Source organism: Rhinolophus sinicus, chromosome 16 (assembly GCF_057876585.1).
Source record: "Rhinolophus sinicus isolate RSI-liver-muscle chromosome 16, RSI-T2T, whole genome shotgun sequence".
NCBI classification, from domain to species: domain Eukaryota; kingdom Metazoa; phylum Chordata; class Mammalia; order Chiroptera; family Rhinolophidae; genus Rhinolophus; species Rhinolophus sinicus.
In genome coordinates this window covers 169,592,795-169,618,799 of record NC_142516.1, presented here as the reverse complement: position 1 = coordinate 169,618,799, position 26,005 = coordinate 169,592,795, and the positions used below count along the sequence as shown (strand labels likewise).

The following is a 26,005-nucleotide window of genomic DNA, read 5'->3' as shown; positions in this document are numbered from 1 at the left end:
ATATGTATTATTGACCGTTACTAATTCAAATCCTATAATTTAACCAATTTCATACTCTAATCAATTATCATTTGAATGACCAAGAAATATTTTTTTTTTAACAATCGTTTTGAATTCTATTTTTTATTCTTCTTTGTGTATGTGTTTGTCAATTTAAGGATAAATTTTAAAAATTAGTGGATGTCAAAAAAGCAGGGGTGGGATTAAAGGAATAAAGATGAATAATCCATAAACAGTACACTTAGAAACAGATATTAGAGAGTTGGAGGTGTTTACCTCAGAAAATAATCTAGAAAGTTACTTACTTTCTCTGTTTCATAGCTCAAATTTTTATGTGTGGCATCAAAGAGAGGGAGTTTATATCAAAACCTGTTAATGTAGTACCATACCTCATGATATTGCAAACTGGGAAACATAATTTTGAGAGATGGCTATTGCTGCAGAGCTTCAGAACATGATACATCTGAGATCTATTTGGAATGAGGGCATTTTGATTAGAAAAGCCAGCTGCACCTAATAAAGTTGAAAACGGTGACAAGTAAAAGGATGAGACCTACGTATTCTGTCAGAAGAGCTCTCAGTCCGTGCTGGGGAGCTGGACACACTGCTGCTGCGATGTGATGATGGGTGACTGCCAGGTCTCCGGCCTTCCTCGAGAGAGGGGGCAGGCGAGGGGCTGTCGGGAACACGCTCCTACAGCGCCGTGAGAAGGGAGGAGGGAGAAAAGAAGGACATACATTGGACCTTCATTTAAGGAATGTTGATTTTTCTTAATATTGTAGAAGGATGACGACAAAAAACACACTTTTGCATTGACATTTAGTTGTATTAAAAAAAGACACCTTTTCTCTTGAGCAAAGCCAAAACAAGAAAAGACTAGAAAGGAAACTAGTTCTGTAGGTGTAGGCAAGTATCACTGTACCTTTTAATTCCACACTTGGGGGAAAAAGAGACACCAAAGAAGAAAACCAGTATAGAACCGACCAGACAACAAAGAATTAACAGAACAAAGCAGGTTTCAATTCTAGACAATTATCAATTTAAAGAAATCTTTAAATCCATTCTATCATTTCAGCAAATGTCTAAGGATCATTTAGCACACAAATTATCAACATGACAGACCATAATAATGATGCCAGAGGAGTTGTTAACAGCTATTTCATCATGGCGCTGTTCTGGACACACTTGGAAGGACACATTTTAAGGCATCGTAGAAACTGATTATTTAACATTGGAGTAATTTTCTTTTATTCTAATAATTTTGAGACTACCTACTACTCCTAGCTCCTGCTCAATCATATTAAGGTAGTAAGGGAAATTCATAAAATATGTATTAGTTGTGTCCCAAGAAAACTTGGTATCCTGTTTCCTTCAATGTTCTATGTTAAACTCAGGTTCCACTCCATGTCTCCTTCTCCAAACCCTGTGGCTTTTCCATAAAACTAACATGTAAATATATTGTGTAACTGTCTCTAAGAACTACTCTAAATGGAGCTATGGATTAAGAAATAGGATACTCATTTGTTAACATTTTCTCTTTTGAGCAACAAAATATCTATACTTTTAGATATCAACACACATAGGCCTTAAAGAACTGTCTTTTCAGTAATTAATAAAAATGTGGGAGGTAAGAAATAATCTTCTACACGATACAAAGTAAATAACAAATAAATTATTCCTTATTAGGGTGAAGAGATGCAAATATTAGAAGAGAAGAATTTTAAAAATTAAAACAAAGTTGTAAAATGTAATTGTCCCGTAGGAGGCTGTTTTCGGAATATGAATGGTAATGTAATATGAAAAGCCAAGACTAAGCTCAAGGCTTTGTACTACCAGTGAGAATGAGGGAAATACATGTGTTTGGTCTCGGTGGTTCCATTAGCCCAATGATAGTTTGCAATCCTGTTTTGCATTCAAATCACCTGAGAAGTTCTTAAACATGTCTACGCCTGGCTTTACTCCTGGAGACTCTGGCTTATGGAGCATTATGGGTCGAACTGTGTCCTCAGAAAAGATTGAAGTCCTAACCCCCAGTACCTATAAATGTGACTTCATTTGGAAGATGAATTACATCTTTGCACATGTAATCAGTTAAAATGATGTCATACTAGAGTAGGGTACTCTTAATCCAACATGATTGGTGTCCTTACAAGAAGACATTGTGAAGAAGATCTGACGGGAAAATGTCACATGAAGATGGAGGCAGAGATTGGAGTTATGCAGCTGCAAGCTAAGGAATGTCAAAAATTTCTGGCCACCACCAGAAGCTACGGAGAGGCGAGGAAGGATTCTACCTATTATCTCAGAAGGAACATGATGCTGCTGACATCTTGATTTCATAATTCTAGACTCCAGAAATGTGAGAATATAAATTTCTGTAGTTTTAAACCACCCAGTTTGTGGTACGTTGTTACAGCAACCCTATATATACTAAGTCTGAAGTTTGGTCCAGACATAAATAGTTTTTAAGGCTCTCCCGGTGATTGAAATATGCGTTCAAGATTGAGCAGCACTTGTTTCATATCCTTTTAATTTTTCAATCCTGGACATTGTCAATAAACATCTTCAACAGACATTCTGAGGTTTAATTTTTGAGAAGCATGACAAATAAATGAAAATAACCAGAAAAAAAAATGGCCAAGCCCTCTTGCAAGATTCATGCATAACATGATTTCCCATTATATACTGCATGGAAGGAAAAAATAATCACATAAGAAACTTTATGACAACTGATTTACATAATCAAACAATATTGTAACCAAAAAGAAACAAGAAAAAAAAAAACAGTCAACTAAATTCTATTCTCAAAAGTTGCAATGCATATTAGAATCTTGTTGTAAAGATAATTTCTTGAACTTTAGAAGCTTTTGGACTAGTCTAAAATGTGTGGATTGTTTTGTTTATTTGTCTGTTTTCCTTTGGACAGTTAAAACTTCCCAAAGAAGAGATGTATTATCAATAGTATACTATAACACTAGCCTTTTACCTCAATTGATCAGAGGTTAAGAATTAATTGTTCTATTTTCCGCAAATAGCAAAATTAACTGTTATGTAGGTAAATGTAAGCATCATACAATATATTTTCATACCCAAGCCATGTAGGGTTTTATTTGAAAGACTGCAAATGAGCCAGTGAATAAGAGAGAGAGGTGGGGCAGAAAAGAAAGAGATACACACATACAACCAAAATATTACAATTTACAAATAGGTTATTCTGGGAAGTTTATGGCACATCATATATTTGTTATTCTAAAGGATACTAAAGCAAGATGATTTCCAACCGCCCAATTTGCAAATTAAAGTATTTGATACCTACGTCTCAAATAACATGAAAAAACGAAAACATTATCAGTTATTTTTCCCAAACTAAATAACTAAAACAAGATATGGCTGCAAATGGTCTCAATTCTTTAGTCCACATGTCAAAATAAATGACCTAAATTTCTAAGAAACAAACACATATATGATTTAAAAGAGTAAAAAATCCACAGCTGGATGCCAATATAGTCACTCCCTATATTCTAATTATAATTTCAGAGTGGCTGGGGATTATAAATCTTTTTTCCTAACATTCACCCCTACCCTAAACTATAAAGCAGCTTCAAACTATACACTTATTATGTGTTCAATTTAATGAGTTTTGTCAAGATACAGAACATTCCATAATCTCAGAAAGACTTCTCATGCCCCTTTCCAGTATTCCTCCCAACCTCGTAAGTAACCACTTTCTGAGTTCTGTCATCATTGAGCAGTTTTGTTGGTTCTAGAATCCATAAAAATGGAAGCATATAGCACATAATTTTTGTGTCTGGCTTCTTTTACATAAATAAAAAATATTTTTGAAATATATCCATGTCATTGCATGTACCATTCATTTATTCTTTTTAATTGTTGTATATATTCAATTGTGAAAATACATCACAAATTATGAATACAAACAAGCAAACAAACAAAAAATGGTCAGTAGGCTCCTATCAAGTCTTTGCAATTATAAACCAAAGGGTAATCTTTGTTTGTGCATATAATTCAAAGGTTGGACTTCATATCCCTTACGCAGTGTATATGAACTTATTATAGAGAATGGATTTATAAAACTGTCTAGTGGAACTTCTTTATAGTCTGTATAAATGCATTAATGAGCTATGCTATAACTGCATACAAGACCAGAGTTTTTCTATAAAGAGTCTACCCTTGGTTTCTTGAAATTGTGATGAAGAGGCAAAAAAGTTTGTCTAAGCTTTAAAGCTAATCCCTAATATAGCTAACTCAACACTCATTATACAGAAACACATCATATGTATTTGAGAAAGAACATTGCTATATTTTTATATAAATAAAATTTTCTAAATTAGCTATTCTATTTTCTTAAAAGGTCACTCACATCAAGGTTTGTTCATCAATGTTTTAATATTCCTCTTAATAATTATGTTTTAAATTATTTTAGCATATTAAACTATAAAAAAATAAAATATTTTAATTGATCATATTTGCTGTGGCACATGTTCTGCTGAACAGAGATAAAGTACAACTTGACATAAATCAATCCCTCTAAAATCATTTTGCAAGTCTGAGTTTCCTGTTATAATAGATTTTGTAGTGGTGCTAATGGAAAGCATGAGAAACTTTTTATTTTCCTGAGTATTTAACTCATGAAATACTTAAATATTTAATGCATAAAACTCTAGCAACAATGGTTACCATTGAAAACAATCATTTCCTTTTTTTTCCACATAAGTACAAAAATTGTTTTATTAGTCAATACATTTGTCAAAGTTTACCCTGATAGTTCTTTTCATTCAAGCATTACTCAAACATTTACACATTCAAAATACTCTAAAGATCACATACTAAAATAAGTCAAAAACAAACTAAATTAAAATCTTAATGTGAAATACATCTTAAAAGCATAGTTTAAGGCTTAGAAAATATAAGTAAAATTGTAGTATTTAATTTAGCTTTAGCTTATTTTTACTTTATAATTTTTGTCTAAGAACAAAGGCTACAAAAACAATACTTAATACTTTTATTTAAAGAAAATATTTTAATTTATGCAAATTTTTATTATTTAAAAGCTTAAGTATTCAATTGAAACTTTCTATAAAATGAGATACAACATATTCAGTCATTTCATTTAATGTATAATTTCAATCTTTGGAACATGATGTATTGTTCTTTGAAGAATTTCATTAAAGTAAAATCCATTGAGCAATTAAAATTTGAATACATTGTTGCACAATAAATTAATTTATTTCAACAGCTTAATTCTTTTATCATATTTATATGCTTGCCTTTCCAGAGTTTGCTATAAGATGGAGAATAATGGAGACAGTAAAGAATTACTTAAGAGAAAATATAATTATTACTGAAACAAAATAGATAATGAGTTTTATTCAGACATAATAAGAAAGAAGCAGTTCAATGTCTATAGGGAAACTATGTAAACTGGATTTATCATTTCATTTGTGTAATACCCTTTAACCTCCAAGATGGGCCTGAAGTAGGACAAAGAGGAAGAATATTTAATTTAATACTTCAACACACTGCTTTATAGTCCTGCATCATAAATCCACCAATCAATAAAACACAATCTTTTGCAATGTTCCATCTTTATAAAACTAGCCACAATAATAAATGAAAATTTAAGAGGAATACTCTCTCACTAAAAGGAAAAAAAGTCATACTAATAAACTAATGGTAATAGAATAACAATAAAGGAACAGCTGAATTTATTGCCTCTGTGTAGAACAAGAAGTATTGGTCTCTAGGATAATTCAGAATCAAAGATGGAATTCAAAATGATGCATTCTATAATAAAAAGCATAAAATGTTCAGTATTACACACATGTGATTAATTAAACATTTACAAAATCACATTGTCTCAATTGACTCCTTTCCACCACAAAATGGATTATATCAATTTAAAATATTTTATTAGAATAAGTCTAAATAATCACAACTCATTTCTCTACAAATTTTTTTCATTTAGCTTTACTTTAAGTTGCTCTCTTTGTAATCATTTTCATTTTCATCTGTTAGAGATTCCTTCACTCAATATGTTATAAAAGTGGAGGGAAGATATTTCTAATGTTAAATGATATGTTGATACAACTTTTAAACTTACAAAATTGAAGTTGAGTGGCACTTTGTATAACCTAAACCCTGAGCTTTAAAACAACTCAGAGTTAAATACATTCATTCAAAGAATATTTACTGAACACGTAATATGTGCCAGTGCCCTAGGCTCTGGTTATATATAAGTAAAGAAAACTGATAAAAACTCTTTCCCCCATGGAGCATATATTATAAACTAGTAAATGTTGTTAGTGAAGTTCAGAATCATAGACACTGATTAAATGTGACATCCAAATCCCCTTGTTCTGGAAAAATGAACAAAGAAGATAAATAGTAAAATTGGGATTATGGATTCAAGAAAATGTTAAAAAGTACTTCTGAAAAACATAGTAAATGATGCTAATAAAAACACTTGCATCTGACAGAGGGACATGCACTCACCATCAAAACTCCATGACCCAAAGTTCTAAATGGAGGTGTCAACAGACATTTACGTAGTTCTTTTTATTTGTTTTGATGATTGTATTCAAGAACACTCAGTTTTTCTAAATATAAAACTGGTAGAACCCATGAGTAGAAACATAAACAATTTAATTGTATCCTCCTACTACATATCTCTTTAAATATATTCAATGGTGGTAGGGGGCTATATTTTTTCCACATCTGTGTGAAAATTCAGCCAGCATCAGAACTTTTCAGATCACTATTCGGTAATATGAAAAGTCAGACAGTTAAGCCATAAAACACAGTCTTGACTCAGAAATTATAATTCATGTCCGTATAATAATCAAGGCATCTTCCTTTACCACACTCAAGGGAGGGAGAGTGCTGGGAGGAAAGCAAGGAGAAAAAAGTAAGTTCTGACTTGGCCAGCGCTGTCTCTGTTTTATCTAGTTCAGGCATTGTGTGTGTTCTTAGACGCCACCACGTTTATGAACTTCCCATATGCAGTTCCCTTATGGCTCTAATTTGTCTCTAACTTCCTCTGTCTCCTAAATGTCCCACATAGTTAAAACTGAATGATTGATTTGGGGGCAGGACTACCTCACAAATAGAGTTGCATGCTTCCATCAGAAGGGCATAACGTCAGCTCGGTTGCATTTTATGATGCCAGCCACTACTGATGATTATGTGCCAAACTCATCACTTCATTAGGAATTGGAATTTGGTGATATTCTTAATACATAAGTCCTTATGCATTTATCTGTTAGAAGATTTATACAAACAGAAAGTTTCTCTACGGAATTATTTGGTTATCCTGAGGTACATTTTGTATGGGAAAGGCAGGAAAATGCTTGACACCATCCTTTTATTTAACTCTTTATTTGTCCTTTAAAAAAATCAATTTCTTAGAATTCTCCAGAGGTGAACATGAGTTTATTTTTTAGTATTGTTACAGGCTCACGTATTTAAATATATTGATCTGTTTGACTCTATTGATGTATGGGATCCTTAGTGGTGGTTGTGTTTTAATACTTTCTTTTTCTTGCTAGTGTCCTCTTTTCACATTGAATATCAATATTCAAACATTAAGAGAACATAATCTGCTGTTTTTCTAAATTCAAGTAAAAAATTATATGAAATCTTATTTGAAAAAAAAAAAAAAATGTCCAAAAGTGATGCCTACATCTGGAGTTATTTCAATCTACTTTGAAATTCACCTCACCCTGGTTATAGTTTTTGTAATCTTTAAACATTTTTAAACTTCATGCATATAAAGTCCTATTTATTAATATAATATTTTAAGAACTTGCTTTGAAGGTAAACATTAGAGAATAGAAAATGTATCCTTTGTACTTTTAATTTTTTTTCAAGGTTTAATTCTTTAAATGAGAATATTATAAAGTCTCTCACTACACACACGCAGGCAGGCACACACACACACACACACACACAGAGTCACAGAGAAAATTAACAAATTTAAGTCACATTTCCTGTTCTTAGAAAAACCTAAAATGTGGCATGAAAGGAAAGATGTTTATTCAATAATATAGAATAATTTGAACGTTGACAAATTTCTCAAAGAACAAATCTATATTATCCCTGAAGAAAAATTAAATCTGAAAAACGCATTTAAAAACCTGCTGTGTATACTACTACACTACAAAACCACCGGAAAGCTAAACAAGAAGAGAGGGATGAGGGCGGAGACAGGAAGAAGGAGAGGTAGAAAAGCGTCTTACTATACAATTGTGACTATATTTTAAAAGCTTGACATGAATTCCTTATAAGATTATAAGATTTATTTTTAAACAGATGATTGTGAATATTTAGGGAGAAAATAAAACTAGTGATAAGGTGAAGATAGTATCAGTGTACAAAGCCTTCTAATGAGTTTATAAATGCTAACTTAATCATTACGACAGCCTCATGAGGTAATATTATCCCCATTATACAGAAAAGGAAACAACAAAAAGACACATTAAATAACTTGCTTATGATCACATGACTAGAAGGTCATAGAGCTGGAAATAAACCCAAGAAGTCTTCCTCCAGAATCTATGTTTCGCAACCACTAAAATGTACCTTTCTCCTTTTCAATTTTTTTTTTTTTTATCAGCAAGAACCTTCTTTCAAAGTCCTTATGATATCACTGTGAATGTATTAAATAAAAAGTGAGAAAAATATTGATTAATTCAGGGGAATTTGGGGTTACTTGATGAATGATACCCAAAGAGAATCAATTAGTAGAACATTTCAGCCTATTAGGAATTCTCTAAAGACAAGAAAAATTGATCTCTTGATTTATACTGTTTATTTTCCTCAGTGATTTAAGGCAATACAAGTAATACATCCGTTTACAATTCGGAAATGATACAAAGATAGTATATATAGTTAATATGATAGTTTAGAATGTTAACATTAAAAAACTCTAAGGAGCCTAAATCAATGAACTGGAAAATAAACGTAATATGGATAAATGCAAATTCTTAATAGAAGTGAAAAATGAAGAATTGTCTTAGTCGAGTTTTATGTTGCAAAGATATGAAATTCACGGAGTCACATTTTCTACTAGCAAAGCAGTTTTATAACTTATGACTATATTTATAAGCTATTTTACCAAGTGAGGTTTACTTTAGTCCCAGTGTCTGGCCAATTCACTTCGAGAATATTATATGGGAGTGATTGGGGAAAAATGGGTTACTTAAAAAAAAAAAAAAAAAAAAAAAACAGTGGCAACCAAGAAGCTTGAGGAGGAATGTTCAGAAGAACTTAGAATATTTAGTCTGGAGGAAGAAACACTATAGACAACATATGAGTATATTTAAATGGCTAAAACACAGAAGAATTAATAGACATTTTTCTTCCAAGAAAATAAATATAATAAAGTTAAAGTGGAAACTACTGAGGTGAAAATTTTCATTTGATTAATGAATACCTTCATCGTGCTTAAATTTGATGAAAATAAAATAGGCCTTCTACAAAAGCTGAGATATATAAAAATGGGTAGGGAGGATATAGGAATTATTTCTCGACCACGGAGGAATCTGTATTAACATCCCAAGTCTATGTCTCTTCAGGTTTTATGAATGTTAAATAGTTCAGATATATGTATCTCACTGATACATGACAGACTAATACAGAGCTTATAATAATTTAATACATCCTTACAGATAGTTGGTTACTAGGGATTTAAATTAGAATTTTTATTGTTTAAACAGCATATGCCCATTTCTTCCTCAAAGTTACCTAACTAAAATATTTTGAATAAAATAAACCAGAGAAAGTCTAAATTTAGTAAATTGGTGAACTCTATCATAAAGGCCTACAATTAAAGCAAATAATAATGTTATAGGGGTGCTATCTTCATCTACACCTTTTTTTTTACTCAATGTTTTTAATTTATTTTCTATTTTCAGTGCCAGATCCTATGGCTTTATAGTGTTTGAGAGTTTATTTTAAGCTGTCTAAATTATCCACAACCTAAGATTCACATGGGTTTGAATTCATCAAGATCAATCAGCAGATTTTTTTTTGTTTTTTTTTCTGTGAAAAGCCAGCTAGTAAATATATTACTCAACACTGCTTTTGTGAAAGAAGCCATAGAAATGATGTAGAGTGTGGCTAAGGTTCAAAAAATAATAATTATAGACACTAAAATTCATATTTCATATAATTTTCATGTGTCATGAGAAATCATTCTTCTTTTAATTTTTCCTCCAATCACTTAAAAATGTTAAATCATTTTTAACTCATGGTCCATACAAAAAACGGCAGCAGGGTGCATTTCGCCCAAAAATGGCAGCTTTCTAACCCTACTCCACTGCTTTTACTGGTAGGTACATTCCATAAATAAGTTTACGAGAAAATCATTTGCGCTCCTTCACCTCATAGAAACAGGTAACAGAAAAATTATTTTAAAATATATAACTCCAAGAATCATGGTTTTGTTTCTCTTCTGTCCAACAAATTCTTATTGCTATTCTCATTGAGTTTTAATTTTAATTCTTGTCATTACTGTCAAAAAAATGTAAATGGTACATTCCAGCACATGAAAGAAAGATCTCTCAAATTTCTACTTTCCCTTTAAGTGCTACTTCTCTTATTACTTTATTCCTTCAGATGGGGGCAAATCTTCTTTGGTATTTAACATTTCATTTTAATCAGCCTTCATATTTCAAATCTTTTCAGGTAAACAAACTTGTAGGTAGTATTCTAATTACCCATTTGGTCCCAAACTATTTAACATAATATAGGAGTCAACCATTTTTTTTTTAGAGAAAATAGAAACTTCCCCCAAATTAAGTTTAGCTAATACGAGGTCTGACAATTAAGTTCATGCACTCATCCTAGAAAAAGTGCTACATAACTCATCGCTGGATATCATTACAGTCACCTTCCAAGTACTCCCCTTGGAAAACTATGCACCAACACCAGTGGTGTTGGTGCAAAACTTCTTCAAAGCAATTTTGGAACTCTTTTCTGGAATGGCCATCAGAGCTATCATTGTATTATACGTGATGTCCTGAATGCCATCAAAATGTTTTCCTTTCAATATTTCCTTTATCTTTGGGTAAAGAAAGAAGTCATTGGGGGCCAGATCAGGTGACTAGGGAGGGTGTTCCAATTCAGTTATTTGTTCACTGGCTAAAAACTCCCTCACAGACAGTACTGTGGGAGCTGGTGCCTTGTCGTGATGCAAGAGCCATGAATTGTTGGGGAAAAGTTCAGGTCATCTAACTTTTTCACGCAGCAATTTCAGCACTTCCAAATAGTAAATTTGGTTTACTGTTTGTCCAGTTGGTACAAATTCATAATGAATAATCCCTGTGATATCAAAAAAAGCTCCCAACAGTGTTGCAACAAGTTCACGAACTTAATTGTTATACCTCATATATATCCTGTGAGTTTACTAAATACTGTTAGTGCTATAAAATCTACTATACATAAATTTAGACAGGTTGATTTATTAACTTGCTTTCCCTAATATTTGGAATTCCATAGAGAAACTATTCCTCACTCTTAATCTTTGAAGCCGTACCCTCAATTTTTCTCAGGTCTAAAAATATTAGGAATGTTTACTAAAAAATATTAGAATTGTCTCATGCATTTCGTGAAATATGTTTACTTTCTATAATCATTACCTGTCAGCATCAAATTTGCAACTATACAAACAACCAGCCTCAAAAGAAAAGGGCAAATAGGCCTTTTGGAGATTTCACAATAGCCATTTGAACTTCACTTCGGTGTTAGCAATTTTTACTTTCTCTAATCATTCTCAACTGGAAACATTGTTTCCTATTTAGCTATCACCATTTCTACCACCATCACATTCAAAAGTCCAGAATTTCCTTTAATCTATCTCTAGCCATGTTTCTGAAAATATTTGCCCCAAGAGACTAGGAAGTAGACTATTACTATAACTCAGGAGATATTGACACACACTTCCAAACACACCTTCTAACTCCCTTTTTGCATATTTCCTTCCTTCTCCTTATCATTCTCCTCTACATCCCTAACCTTAATTTAAGAAACCACAGGAATGGTGTTTCTTTCCAATAATCTAGATCATTTCCTAAGAACACCTTCCAGGGAAAACCCAATTGGATTTTTAAAGGAAGCTTCACTGTCTAAGTATTCTCATTAACATTAGATATAGCACAAACTATCTTTTTAAAAAGTATATGTATATTGAAAACCTAAAATAAATCAAGCACCTTGATGTAATTAGAGTCTTTTGGATGCAGCAATATGTAAACCACCAGCTCATGTCCAAATTATCTACAGTTCATAACTAAGGCATCCATTATGATTTTAAACTTCTAAAATCTGCTTTTATAATATTTTTACTTTACCTATGAATCTAAATCTTATCTAAAAGAAAAACTACCCTAAAATTTCTCAATTTTGAAAGGGGGAAATTACATAATTAACATTATAAAGATAATTCTCTATAGTAATTATTACATTTTTTAAAACTGAGAATTATCATATCCTGTACCTAATATTTATTACCATTTATTTGTTTGTTTGTTTGTTTATTAAATAGCCATCAAGTACAAGAGTGGAACACAGGATTTTTTTCTTCAGCCAAAATCTTTCTTTAGGTGATATCAATGAGTGAGGTGATGAGAATGTTGAATCCTCCGCAATAACTATTGCCAAAAAGTATTGTAAATGAAATTGTGATACTTTGATTAACAAATCATCTAGTAACAAAGGAACCCTCTACAAGTCGGTCAGATGAAATTACTCAGAATTTTTAACATTCTCTTCCCAGTTCTGGGTTGATGACTCATTGGTATTCTCTCAGGCAAGGATCTTTAAGAAGATGATCAGGGTATTCTGATATTTTTTGTTATTTTTCCTCCGGTTAGTATACTTGAGAAAATGATGTGAGGGACCAGTACATATCTTAGTTTATAGAGCCATTAGTATCATAAAAAAGAAAGTTATTTGCATATTATTCAACACTCTCTATATAAATAGTAATAGGGCCTTTCAAAAATGTATAATGACGTGTATCCATCATAAATAGTACCATAAAGAGCATTTTCACTCTGCTAAAAACCCCCTGTGCTCTGCCTATTCATTTCTCATGACTACCCCCTGACAAGCACTCATCTTTTTAGTATCTCCACAGTTTTGCCTTTTCCAGAGTGTTCTATACTTGGAATCATATGGTGTGGAGCCTTTTCAGACTGGCTTCAACTTTGCAGCATACTGAACGTTTGCATTTCCTCCATGTCTTTTCATGGCTTGATAGCTCATTTCTTTTTAGATCTGAATAATATTCCATTTTATGGTGTTGAGAGTTCAGCTAAGCTACTCCATGGTATTGCTGACTATGCATTCATTTTATTTGGCCAAGAGGACTGCAGGGACCTTAAACTAAAACTACCCGCCTCATGCTAGCGCATACCCTAGATAACAGCCACAGAGTAACAAGCAAACATATGTCCCTCATATGACTTTCCCAACAGCCTTTGTGGTCAGCAGTCTCCTCTTAGGTAAGACTCAGTAGGGCTTATCAAAACCATGCTCTTTTGGTTTGAATTCACCAACCCATCTTTAGCCCAAGAAGCCCAAAGTATTCCATCCATGAACCTGAATAAAGGCGTTTTCCCCAGGTCCTGCCTCACTCTCTCTGTCTGCACTCTGCTTTGACTTCCCCGTGTGAACCCTTCAGTCATGCTGGGTACTTCTTCCAGGACTTGTGAATATAAACTCTATTTCTATTTCTCTTGTCTGTTGTTGAACTATGACTCACCACCAGTCAGTCACCCTATGTTCCACTTAGTAAATGTTAATTCAACAATGTTATAACATATGGATGTACCACAATTTTTTTTAATCTATTCACCTACTGAAGAACATCTTGGTTGATTCAAAGTTTTGGCAATTATGGAAAAAGCTGCTATAAATATCCATATGCAAGTTTCTGCATTGACATATGTTTTCAATTTGTTTTGGGTACATACCAAAGAGCTGGGTAAATATCATGCAATCAAATGGTAAGGGTATGTTTAGTTTTGTAAGAAACCACAAAACTGTCTTCTAAAAGGACTGTACCTTTTTGTATTCCCACCAGCAATAAATGAGAACTGTAACAAAGCTTTCTATGTAAGACATGCTATAGGGACTCCCTTAAATTCAAGTGTATTATATTCAGAAAAAAGAGGTAATGATTATGTCAAATAGGATAATGCAACATGAGGTACTTTCTACTTAGTTTAAAAATTAATAATATATTCTGACAATGCATTTAAAGTACTTTGATTTAAATATACATTATAAAATAATATGAATGAAAAAGTATACACACACAGTGGATGGGGAAAAGAGAGAGAGAGAGAGAGAGAGAGAGAGAGAGAGAGAGAGAGAATTGTGTATATAAACATGTGATGTTTGTATAACAATAATGTTATCTTCCACTTACAGTGTATTTTTGAATTCATAAAATGGCTTTCAATTTTATTCTTTTGTTTAGCTTTTACAGCTACACTGCTTTATCCATTTTTCAGATACAGAATAGAATCAGAAAGATTGAGTTACATGCCCAAGGCAACACAGATAGTAAATGGCAGAACCATGAATTAACCCTCTCGTATTCTGAAAATAAATCAGGTACTATTTTCCACATCTTAAGATTCATAGCACCACACACACACACACACACACACACACACACACACACACACGCAAGCATGCACACACAGAACCATACATATAAGCACACACAAAATTAGAAATATATCATTGTTTCCTATGTCTCTCTCTCTTAATAGCTACAATAGAGAATTTAAAATTAGCCTAGACTGCCTAAATATTGTATCCCTCGTTCTAATTACTGTAAGTAATTTTTTCTCATAATCTATTTAATATCACTTAGCTTTTAGGAATTAGAATTACTTGTGGAATAAGAAAAACAGATTGACAGATGGTGGCCTAAGATAATGTTTGGCGTAAGCCAAAACAATCGTGTGAGAAAACAATTACCTTAATAACAGATGTCTCAACTCTGGATGGGGGACTCTGAACTTGTGCTGCTGCCGCCATATTTGCAATGGTGCTGAGATGGTTCATCTGGCTCATTGCCATGGTGACAGATGCTGGAGGTAGGCTGACAGGAATTAGAGGGTGGGGCATCATCATAAAAGGAAGTTCCAGTCCTATAAAAAAGACACATATATCATCATTGCTCTGGTCAAATAAAACTCTGATACAAGGTATATCTCACTTATTAAAATAGTTAAGAGCATAAATCATTGAAAATTGACGCATTCAAAGATGTGCTAATAATGACAGTCAAAGGGGAAATATTTATATGCAACAATATCCAGTCACCACTCAGGGAAATTAGGCTTACAGTTACCTATCTTGGTGCCATGTTTTATCACACCACCACGCTTCATGTGTTTAATGCAAATGGTCAACTCCTTGCTATATTATTCTTCTGATCAGTCTCATTCTTGTTTAAAATATTAGGGTTTTATTTAACTTACCGTAATTAGTTATTTAATGTAGTATGCCTCTTTATTAAGTCCTATATTTTATTATCTGATAATTAGACAGGTTTTTTTTCTTTCCAACTACCATTTTTAGTGCTAAAAAAAAATGCCATCTTACCATGTGGCACAAGGTGGCTCTGCTGAAGCCGGCGGAGAGGATGACTAACTGGGAGGCTATGCGCTCCAGGCATGCGGGAGTGGGTAACAAAAACCCAAGATCCCTGTGATGGGGCAGAATACAGTGTTTCCTTGTCCCCAAAACCACCACTGCTGCCTGTGAGGGATGAGTATAAAGTACTCGGATGGAATATTATTCCAAATCTTCTAATGATTAATTTGAAATGAGGTTTTAAAAAGCATATTACATTTGGATATCGGCTAAGTGATTTCTTGGGAAATAAGCTCAAGTAAGTAAATTTCCCCTAAATCCTATTTTCTTTTTGTTTTCCCTGTGTCTTAGATAGAGTCTCAAATTTTTGGAGAAATAAAATTTCTACAACAATTGGCCTATTTTCAGAGTCTAGTCCTGTTTGACTAACCAACTTAATATAAAACAGGCTCTATTAGATAACTAGAGAACTAGTTTCTTCTTGGAACTGAAGCACACTGACAGTTATAGAATCCAAACATATCATTGCATTAAAAGTATCCTAGTCATCATTCAGAGTTAAAATTCCTCACTTAACTCCACAGCAAATCCTAAACATGGAATCATTAAATGCCCAACTTGGTTAGCCCTAGCAGAGAGAACCCAAAAGATCACTTTACAAAAGATAATAATGTCAAAGCAATAAATTAAATGTGTGTGAATCAATAAATACATTACTCATTTTCAACTACAGAGAAACAAACGTTTATGATAGTGGGAGTATCAGTACCATAGTCAAATCGGTACATTTGAGGGCTTCATTTCAATACTGGTGGTCATATCTTAGATTAAATAGCTCTTAAAATACCTTAAAAGGATATTCCTTGGAAGGTGTTTATAAATCATTTCAATTTAGACATGTCCCCAGATTAAATTATTTTAACACTAATTTATTGCTTAACTGAATATATCAACTATATAAACTACCCACTTGAAAGAAAATTTCTGTAATATCTGTCAGCTTATAAGATTTCCTTCCTTAAAAAAAAGAAAAACCAAATTTTCATATAATATGCTTAGAAACAGTAAAGTTGGTAAAACTCCAATTTAAATGCTTTAGCTCTATTAAAAGCCTCATTGTAAAATCTCTACGACATGGTTTTTAATGAAGAATACTTAGTTACTGCCATGATTTTTTTCCATTTACTTCATGAAGACAGTTAAGGTTCAATATAAATTCAAACTCATTAGCTCAATACTGTCTGGATCTTAGAGTAAATTGTTCAGAAGTGGGTAATGAAAACTCAATTCAAATTCTTCAGCAATCAAACAAAGCAATTTTATTAAACAATGAAAAGAATCAATTAAAATGGATATTTTTATTATCTTTATTATTTTATAAGAAACCATGACAGCTTTTGGCTAAAAAAAAAAAAAAAGTTTATGGCTTCATACAGAAATGACTCAAATAAAAGAAATTCCTCCAGCTTGTTCCTATACTATGATATAAACGTTCATTTTCATATTCACAAATTTATATGTCTATTTTTCTACTCACGACTTTTTTGACACTTATACCAAGGTCCTAGACAAGCATGCAAAAACTATAAATATATGAGTTTTTCAAGTGTATGATGTCAAGAGAATATTTCATGATGAAACATTTTAAACATTTCCATTTTATATTGCCTTTGTCAAAGTATATGCAATTTTTTCATTACATGTTACTTACTATGTTATCAATCAAAACAAGAACTAAAGCACAATCACTGACTATTTAGATATAGAAATAACACTTTGGATTGAATGCTATTTGAATATAAGAACTGCATTGAAAAATTATAGTTAACAGACAATTTTCTCTATATGCTATTTTTCATTCAAAACATGCAAAAATGCAAGGATTACATTTTCATAGTAAATTGACTGAGGATAATTAACATATATGGAATAGAGAATAACATTCATATTCATTATTTTGGATTCAGTTTGAGTTCTGTTTATACCTATTATCTACTTTTATTTTTCTGTTTACTTGAAATACTTTTTTATTTGAATGTTGATTGCCAGTTAATAAATGGGAAAACTAATTTTTCCAATTATATTTCAATTTCACTCATATCAATTGAGAAGTACTATAATTCTATTATTCACATTACCAAGGTATAAAATATTAAGCGAAATGCTTATGAAATCATTCTGAAAATAGATTATAGACAAAATACTATCTATTTTTACATATATTTTGTACCACTGGATATCATCCATTGTGTAAGGGTAAATATCAATCATCCATATGAGAATTTTCCATAGCATGTTTATAACATTAGATTGAATTTTCCCACTACGTAAAATGCTCCTAGCCATCTCCACCAATCTTCATTTGTTAAATACTCATGATGTTAGCTCATTTGGGTAATAAACAGAGCAAACAAGCAAATAAGTCTGATGAAAAATATACAATATATAACCAAGTCAGCTGTAAGTGATTTTTGCTTTATTTATAACATCCTTCTCCTCTATTAGCATAAATAAATAAGAATTAAAAATTGGCCACTTCAGAACAAGACATGCCCATTATTACTATATGTATAATTTCAAGTGCTTTGGTTTAAGCCAATATATTTAGTGGCATAAGCCAGTATATATGTACTATGCCTACATACAAACATAGAGACAGAAACATATACCTTCAAGATGAATGTTCACTATTATGACCACATGAAAACGTGCAAGAGACAGAAGATGCAGTATATAAGAAAAATTTCGATATTTGGTAAGGGAAGTTAGAGAGAAACAGAGAATAACTAATTCATTGTTCTCCTCTTCAATTCTCATAGAATCATGTTGTTTCTTTGACTTTACATTGGGGGAAAAAAAAAGATAAACTTGACATAGCTCTAGTATCCTCATAAAGCATATACTATAATAGGGTATTGAAGCATGTATGCAAAACCTCATAAGACATGATAAAAATATACAATAATTTTGAGCCAAAGGAAATGGTTATGAGCTCATGAAAGGATATTCAGATAGTGCATCCAGCAATTTGAATATTTAGAATCTATAATCCTATTTTAATGTAGAGGGGAGGGCACTAAAGGGAGAGAGAATGTCCTACACCTAGTATTACACACAGATTGTGGAAAAGCACTGAAATAGCCTTAGCCTAGACACCTGCTTACAGCAGAACACACAGGCAGCTGATATATGATGGGATTAAGTAGTGTAACCAGAAGCCCCTGAAGGCCAGACACTAGTGCTATGGCATGATTTTTGGTGGGCTGAAATGAACAAATGAACAGTCTTGCAACAGCCAAATGTAAGCGGGTAAATGAATGCAAGAGAGAAAATTGAAATTAACATTATCAAATTCATCTCTAGTGAAAAACAATTACGTGTTTACGGAATCTGAAATGATTTACTTACCCTCTTGAATTATGCCAATATTAAGAATTCATCAATAATAGCATATTCAAATATGGGAACTTACATACAAAAAGTGATTGCATGAGCTTAGTTTTCCTTTTGTGTAAGAGTTGTATGTTCCTCAGGGACAAGCAAGTTTATCTTAAGATTTAGTGTAACTGAAATTCAAATTTGTAAGGACTAGGCATGGAAGATTCTATCCTCCCTTACACCCTCCTCACACTAACATTAAAATATGGTTATAATATAAAACCATCTGTAAGTGTCCAAATGAATCCAAATTGTTAGTTATGCCTTTATTTCTCCTTTCTTGAGGGTGGAGTATTATTTTAATAATGAGGCTTAACATGTTGTGTTACATATTATCCTTCAGTGAAATATTTTAAATGTTTAAATTAGGTACCATTATTTTATAGGTACCATCAATAGCTAATTATAAAGAACAAAATATTTCTAGAAAAAAACCACGATTATAGATTCTGAAAATGCAAACAACTTGATGCAGTATTTCAGTCTTTTTATGAATTCCGAGTATTTTCCTTGTCTCAACCCCATTTTATAATTTCATTGTATTTATAATGCATATTTTATGATGGACCCGGTTTTACATACAAAAATATACTATTTGGGGTAGAAACCCTTAGGGTTTGAAAGCTATCCCTGTTCTAAGGGTAACCAGATAATTGAAGTCAAAATTGATAGGTTACAAATAGAAATTGTTTTATTTTTCCTCCAGTTATTACCTTCAAACATGCTCTGTCAAGGCTCCCTTTTCTTCCCCTGAATAACCTTGAGCAGATGTTGAGTATAAAAACCCATTGTATTTAACCCTCCTCTCTGCTTCCCCATCCCCATCAGCAGTGGCCAGCACTGGAGCCTAGGTACCTGGAAGACAGAGGGGCTTGGTCAGCTCTTCATCTGTCCTCCTCCTCTCCTTCTCCTGGGTGGTGAAATAAAGGACTCCTTCCCAACCGCTTCCTGCTCAAGTCCTCCCTGCACTGTAACTTATTTGGTTATGCCTAGTGGCCACCGAGGCTAAATACCGCGTGCTAAGTGATGTCTGATCCTTTAATGGAGGCCTTCCAGGGGCATTTCCTTACTGCAGGAGTCCTTCTGCTTCCTTCTCTACTCAAGTCCCAAAACTGCCATTGTCCCTTAGCTAGTAAAGGCCCTATGGCAGGAGTGGGTCCTGTTGTGTTGATGATGCTCATTCTCTCTATCCTGACACTGCTCCTCAATTCTTTATCCACCTGCTGAAATATGTACAAAACAGCACATAAGCAGTTCACACCAAAGCTGAAATTCCACTACAAAATGAGGCGGAGGCATCTGCAATCCTTGAGTAATTCTCTGGGAACTCCCCGCCCTTCACTCTCAAAAGCGCTCACTAAGCCACAGCCCATTAGCTGCTGTCTCTTCACTACAGTGATTTCTTCAAATCCTCTCTTCCTGCGGTCACCCGGACCTTACAAATGGAGTAGGAGGATGTTTGTGGAGTCTGGTGTGACAGTTAAGATAATAACGCTGGCTCAGCTGTTATTAATAAGTACCAATTTTGTTTCTTTTATTTACTTTCCTTAAAATGAAGAGTACCTGGTACCTTTTGCTCTTGTGTGGGACCACAGGAAAAAAATCTCATTAATATCTTGTTACCTAGCACATTCAATAGAACCGACAACAAATATAAATAAAACTTTAGTAACTGGTTCTTATAAATAAACTGAAATAAAAAAAAGAACTGTGAATGCTCGACAGTTGAAATGTTATTTTACAAATGCATTGAAATTTTAAATTATCAATTGAGACAAGTTCAAAGAAAAAATTAAAAATTAAAGAACAATTAAATGTGGAGGTAATCATTATTAGAAAAAAGATCACTTTGTTTTTTGAAACACAATTTTTAGGTAAAAATGAAAATGGAAAATGTTTTGGGGAAGGATATTGATACTGTTCCTCTTTAAAAACAAAAACAAAAAACTTCAGGGGTGTTTATTTATAAGTGGCATCAATTATAATCCTAGCCCAAATAATTATATGTATTATTGAATCCTAAATATATATAATGAGGAATAGGTTTCAAAAGTAAAGGCCACAGCAGTACTTTTTAAGAATTTTGGAGAGAAACCATATAAAATAATCAAATACCAAATTAATCTTTAAGAAAGAAACGCCTTTAAAACCACCATACGTTAAAATAGTAAAAGTACATTTAAATATTATTATCCTTTATAGCAAGGTAACATGTAACTATTTGTTCAGTGTTTCCCACAGGCTGACCCTGGTAAATCAGGCAAATCTCAAAGGGACTAACGGTCACACCACTGCTTAGTGAATGACACCGATAGACTCTGACGGGAACCTGACATTGTCAGGATTCGTTTACAATGAAAATGATGGCAAGAGCAGGCATTTACTCCATACCATTGGAGACCACTTAGAAGGATGTCAACACCATCTTAATGGAAACAAGACTAAGTAAAAGTAAATACTCGTCGCAGGTGCTACAGATGTTCGGCTGTTACTTCAGAGGCAGGTGAGAATAAACAAATTATTATCTTTAAAAGGATTAACTTCACCCTAATAAAAAATGAGAAATGAAATGTCAGCAGTAATATTAGTATTTTGCATAAATAAGTGAAACAGTCTTCTCATGAGTTATGATCACATAATCTTTAAATCTGTTTCCGGATAACGATCTGAGCTCAGTTGATCTACTTGAGCATATATAAACACTGAAATCTTCTGGTTCAACACATCAAATTGCTTTCTTTTAAAATGAGGAAGAAGCAATCCTTTTAAGGGTACAATTAATTAAGGGCACAACTTAAAATGTTCCAGTTTAAGTACAGTGTTTTAGCAAAGAAAACAAGACAAATGTCTCCTAATTGGTTTAGGAGCTATCACAGTCTAAATTGGTATTAGGCCATTTCCAGAGTGTAAAATTTATATTTGCACACATATCATGTTTGATTTGGAAGTGCCAGGGCAAAACAGAACTGGTTGGTTGTCATGTAACCAATCCTGCTTAGCTTATGCTCTGACATCAACTCAATTTTTTCTTAGAGAGAAAGAATAGTAGTGTCATTAATTCTAGCTTTTCTACTACCAATAAATATGAGTCAATTAGGAAAACGTGCTGCTTTCTCAGAATTAAACATATTTGTTTAGCTGTCCATCATTTATTAAACCGTACTCTGTGTTACCTGAGTGTCAAATATTTGTTAATTAGGAATTTAAAACTTTGCCATAAAGGGGGTTTCTATTTTACCTGTGATGCTTTCTTTTGAATGCAGAGCTATTTTGATATACTTTATTTCATATGTAATGGTGATAATACCAGTGCTATTAGTGTCGTTGGACTTATTAGCACTATGATAATAACTAAATTTCTTCACCAACCTGAGATGCCTTACTGCCTTATATGCATCACAATATTGTTGAAACTAATATACGTTAACATGATGCACAAAGTGACACCAAAATCCTGGAACTCAGAATTGCTTCCTTTTGTTTTTCTTTTTACACTATATTGCTTGAATATTCTCAACCATGGCTAATGATTGCTGAACTAGAGAGAATAATAAACAAATTATAAAATCAGAGCTGAAATGTAAGTCACTAATGTTAGATGGAATATGTTAAAGTAACCTTAAAGAACAAGCCGATAGTACTAAAAACAATCATCCTGAGAATCTTTGAGGAAACATGGAAAACCAAAACAACATTAGGAAACTTAAGATAGACAACAGTTCCCATTTTAAATGGCTGTGATTTTGAACTCATGAAAATTATTAAAATGAATTATTATATATACAATGAAATATTTATGTATTTTCCCTTATTTCATACCAAATTCCAGACAGTTTTGATGTAACTTAAAATAAAAGAGGAGGGCCATTACTATTAAGATAAAAGGTTAAATACTTTCGATTGAGAAGACAGATATCATTATATCAGAAAACACTTTGCTTTTTGATGCTGTTGTTTTCTTTGGACTCATTAGCACCATGCTCAAAGTGTTAACCAGGTAAAATAGAACCCTAAAATGTAATAAACAAAACAAAACAAAACAAAATAAATGAAGGCTCACACTGGGTCAATAGTTACATAGAACTCAGTATAAGGTAAGAAATGTAGCCAGATTAATTTGTATTGACTAAATATTTGAGCATCTTATTGATATGGACTAGAAAATGATTGTAAACAGGAACCAACTGTTTCTGTTCAGTGGAAATGATGATATTGCAATTAATTGGTTAATTTCCATAGCTAAATTACAATGATATTATGGACAGTGTAGAAATAACAATACTATAAAAAAATTTAAGCTTTCCAGTCTAAAATATATTAATAAAATTCTTGCAAATAAAGCAATTTGGTATAATGTATCCATGTTAATTTAACTGCATCTTTTAACCTTTCTCATTGCCAATGTCAATGAATGTCTACCTTTTCCCACTTTAACTCATCAAATTATTTTTCCATTAGGCAAACAAATGAACTAGAAACTCTCCTCTCTAAAGATACTGTAATTTCCCTATAGATTTACAATTACATGAAATAAAATTTCAAGTTAATATAAGTTTTAGACTGTTAGTTGAGTAATAAATGTCATTGTATATAATATTAACAATTTCATGTTCATGTGTAACTATTGTTCATGGTCAGTTGAATCAGTTTTAATTTCTACTGTTTTATATAACATTTTCAGTTTTATATTATTTATGTTGAAATTGAAGAAAATCTTCAAACTTGAGCCAAATTTGCTACTGAATTTTCCAAAAAGAATAAAACCCTCATAGATAGAATGGCATGCTCATGAGTGGGAATTATCCTGATAGTTCTCATACGTATGAATCTAGTGTTAAATTTTCTTCTCCCCAAACCTTGTTAGCCTCAAAGAATGACATCACTAGCTAGTTATAGAAGCCAGAAACTTAGGATTCATCTTTATCTCTTCTCTCACTGTGTGCCATCAATGTCCAATTCCTTTTCATGTCCTGTTGATTTCATCTATGTAATTTATCTCTTTTCTGTTTCTATATCTAGTGCTGTAATCGGATTCAAGGGCTACCATTACTTTTAAGTACAAATATTTCACTGTTACTCTCCTGCTTAGAGGACTCCAATTGTTTCCCATTGCTGTTAAGGGAAAGACCCACCATTTCTTGTCTTAATGTAAGCATTGCATGGAGAGGCCTATGTGTGTTTTGCTCATCATTGTATCCCCAGGACTTAGCAAAGTAGAACTAACTCTCAGTCAGTGCTTGAGTTGAGAGCTGCAAACCCAGACCAGTTCTTACATTCACATGTGGTATACTTCAATGTGTCATTCAAAAACGATAAGCTATAGCCTTTGTTCCTGAGCAGCTTATAGTGTAAAAGAAAAACACAAAGATATAGCATACATGCATATACCGTAATTTTATTATTTGACTGGAATGAAAAATAGAGAAGATACAGAATAAGAAATGTGTTTGATATTTTAGAAATAAACTTCAAAGAACTTGGTTACCACTTGCATATAAACAGATGAAGAGAGTAAAATGTCTATAGCCATACCATCCATATCATAGAACACACCCCATCTCATCTGATCTTGGAAGTTAAGCAGGGTCTGGCCCGGTTATTCTTGGATGGGAGAATAAAATGGAAAAGATGACTTGAGCATCTAGATTGACAATTGTTTGTATGGTGAGATCATTACTGTGGCCACGATGACAATAATAACTAATGCATATTATCTAATGTCGATGTGTTGGGCATTGTGTTAAGCTTTTACATGTATTATTGCAAGGCATCTTTGGAAACTCTGAGGTAGATCCACATCAGTGTTATAAATGTTGATTTAGCTTTCCCCAGGATTTACAGCTTGGAATTGTGAATTCACCATCCAAGTTTTTAATGACCTATATAAGGAAGATCAAGGTTAGAGATGAAGAAAAATCAGTTCAATTTTGGACTTGTCGAATATGAGATATTTCAGGAAAAATCAAACAGAGATTGACAATAATAGGTTAGAAATATGGAACTCGTTTTAAGAGAAAAGCAGATGCCCAATGAGAAAAATTTGGATATCTCTGGTTTTCAAGTGGGAGATTAAGCCATGATGCTTGAAGAGGGTATAGAAAGTATAAAAACATATTAAATGTGTATTTTTACTAAGAGCCACAGACTAAGTCCCAAGTAAGCCTGACTGCATGGTTTAAAAAAGGAGGAGGAGGAGGAGGAGGAGGAGCCTGAAAAACTGAGCAGAAATAAGCAAATATTGGTATAGGACTCCTACAATAAATTCTTAGCACAAAAGGGTGTCAATGCAGTTTTATAATATTCAAGTCTCTTGACTTACTTCTAAGCTAAAATGTTCTTTTTAATAAGTTAATCAACATGAACGCCTGACAGATTTGGGGCCCTCAATTAACACTGAATGAATGAATGGAGAACATTATGATTGGATTTAAAAATTTAACAGTCCTAACTATTGAGGTAGACAGCCTAAACAGAAACGGAAAACAAATAGATACAACTAAGCAGGTTTGAAAGGTGCTATTCGTCCAAGTTGCAGTAGGATATAGTATCTAGTAATTCCAAGATACTCCTTAAGAACATTATGGAGAGACGCTGCTTCAAAACAAGGGACTGCACATCACAAAGAACTCAGCACATTTGAAGGACCATTGAAAAAATATTACATTATAGTGGTAGATTACATGCAGATGGCAGGCCTGTTGAAAGCTACTGTTTATATGAAACCAAATCATTCTTTCCGTAGCTTCTATTATATGTGGTGAAGACATAACTATTCAAAGCACTTTTCATCAGTTTTTCATGGGCAGACATGGCAGATTTTCAAGGTCAAAATGACCACTAAAATTTCAGTCACTGGCAATGAAAAAACTACTTAGGAAGATTAGCAGTAATATAGATAATTTTATTTCTACATTTTAACCCTAATTCGGGAGTT

At 32.8% G+C, this 26,005-nt stretch overlaps 1 protein-coding gene across 1 annotated transcript in view; it reads right to left on the bottom strand.

The window, feature by feature from the left end:
* Window positions 1-26,005, bottom strand: part of DACH1 (dachshund family transcription factor 1) — a 397,854-nt gene that overhangs the window by 108,630 nt on the left and 263,219 nt on the right. Inside the window, exons 4-5 of the mRNA XM_019738175.3 lie at window positions 15,013-15,185; window positions 558-693 (exon numbers count right to left, since the gene is read on the bottom strand). Of these exons, the coding sequence (XP_019593734.2) occupies window positions 558-693; window positions 15,013-15,185 (309 nt within the window). The remainder of the gene's footprint in view (window positions 1-557; window positions 694-15,012; window positions 15,186-26,005) is intronic.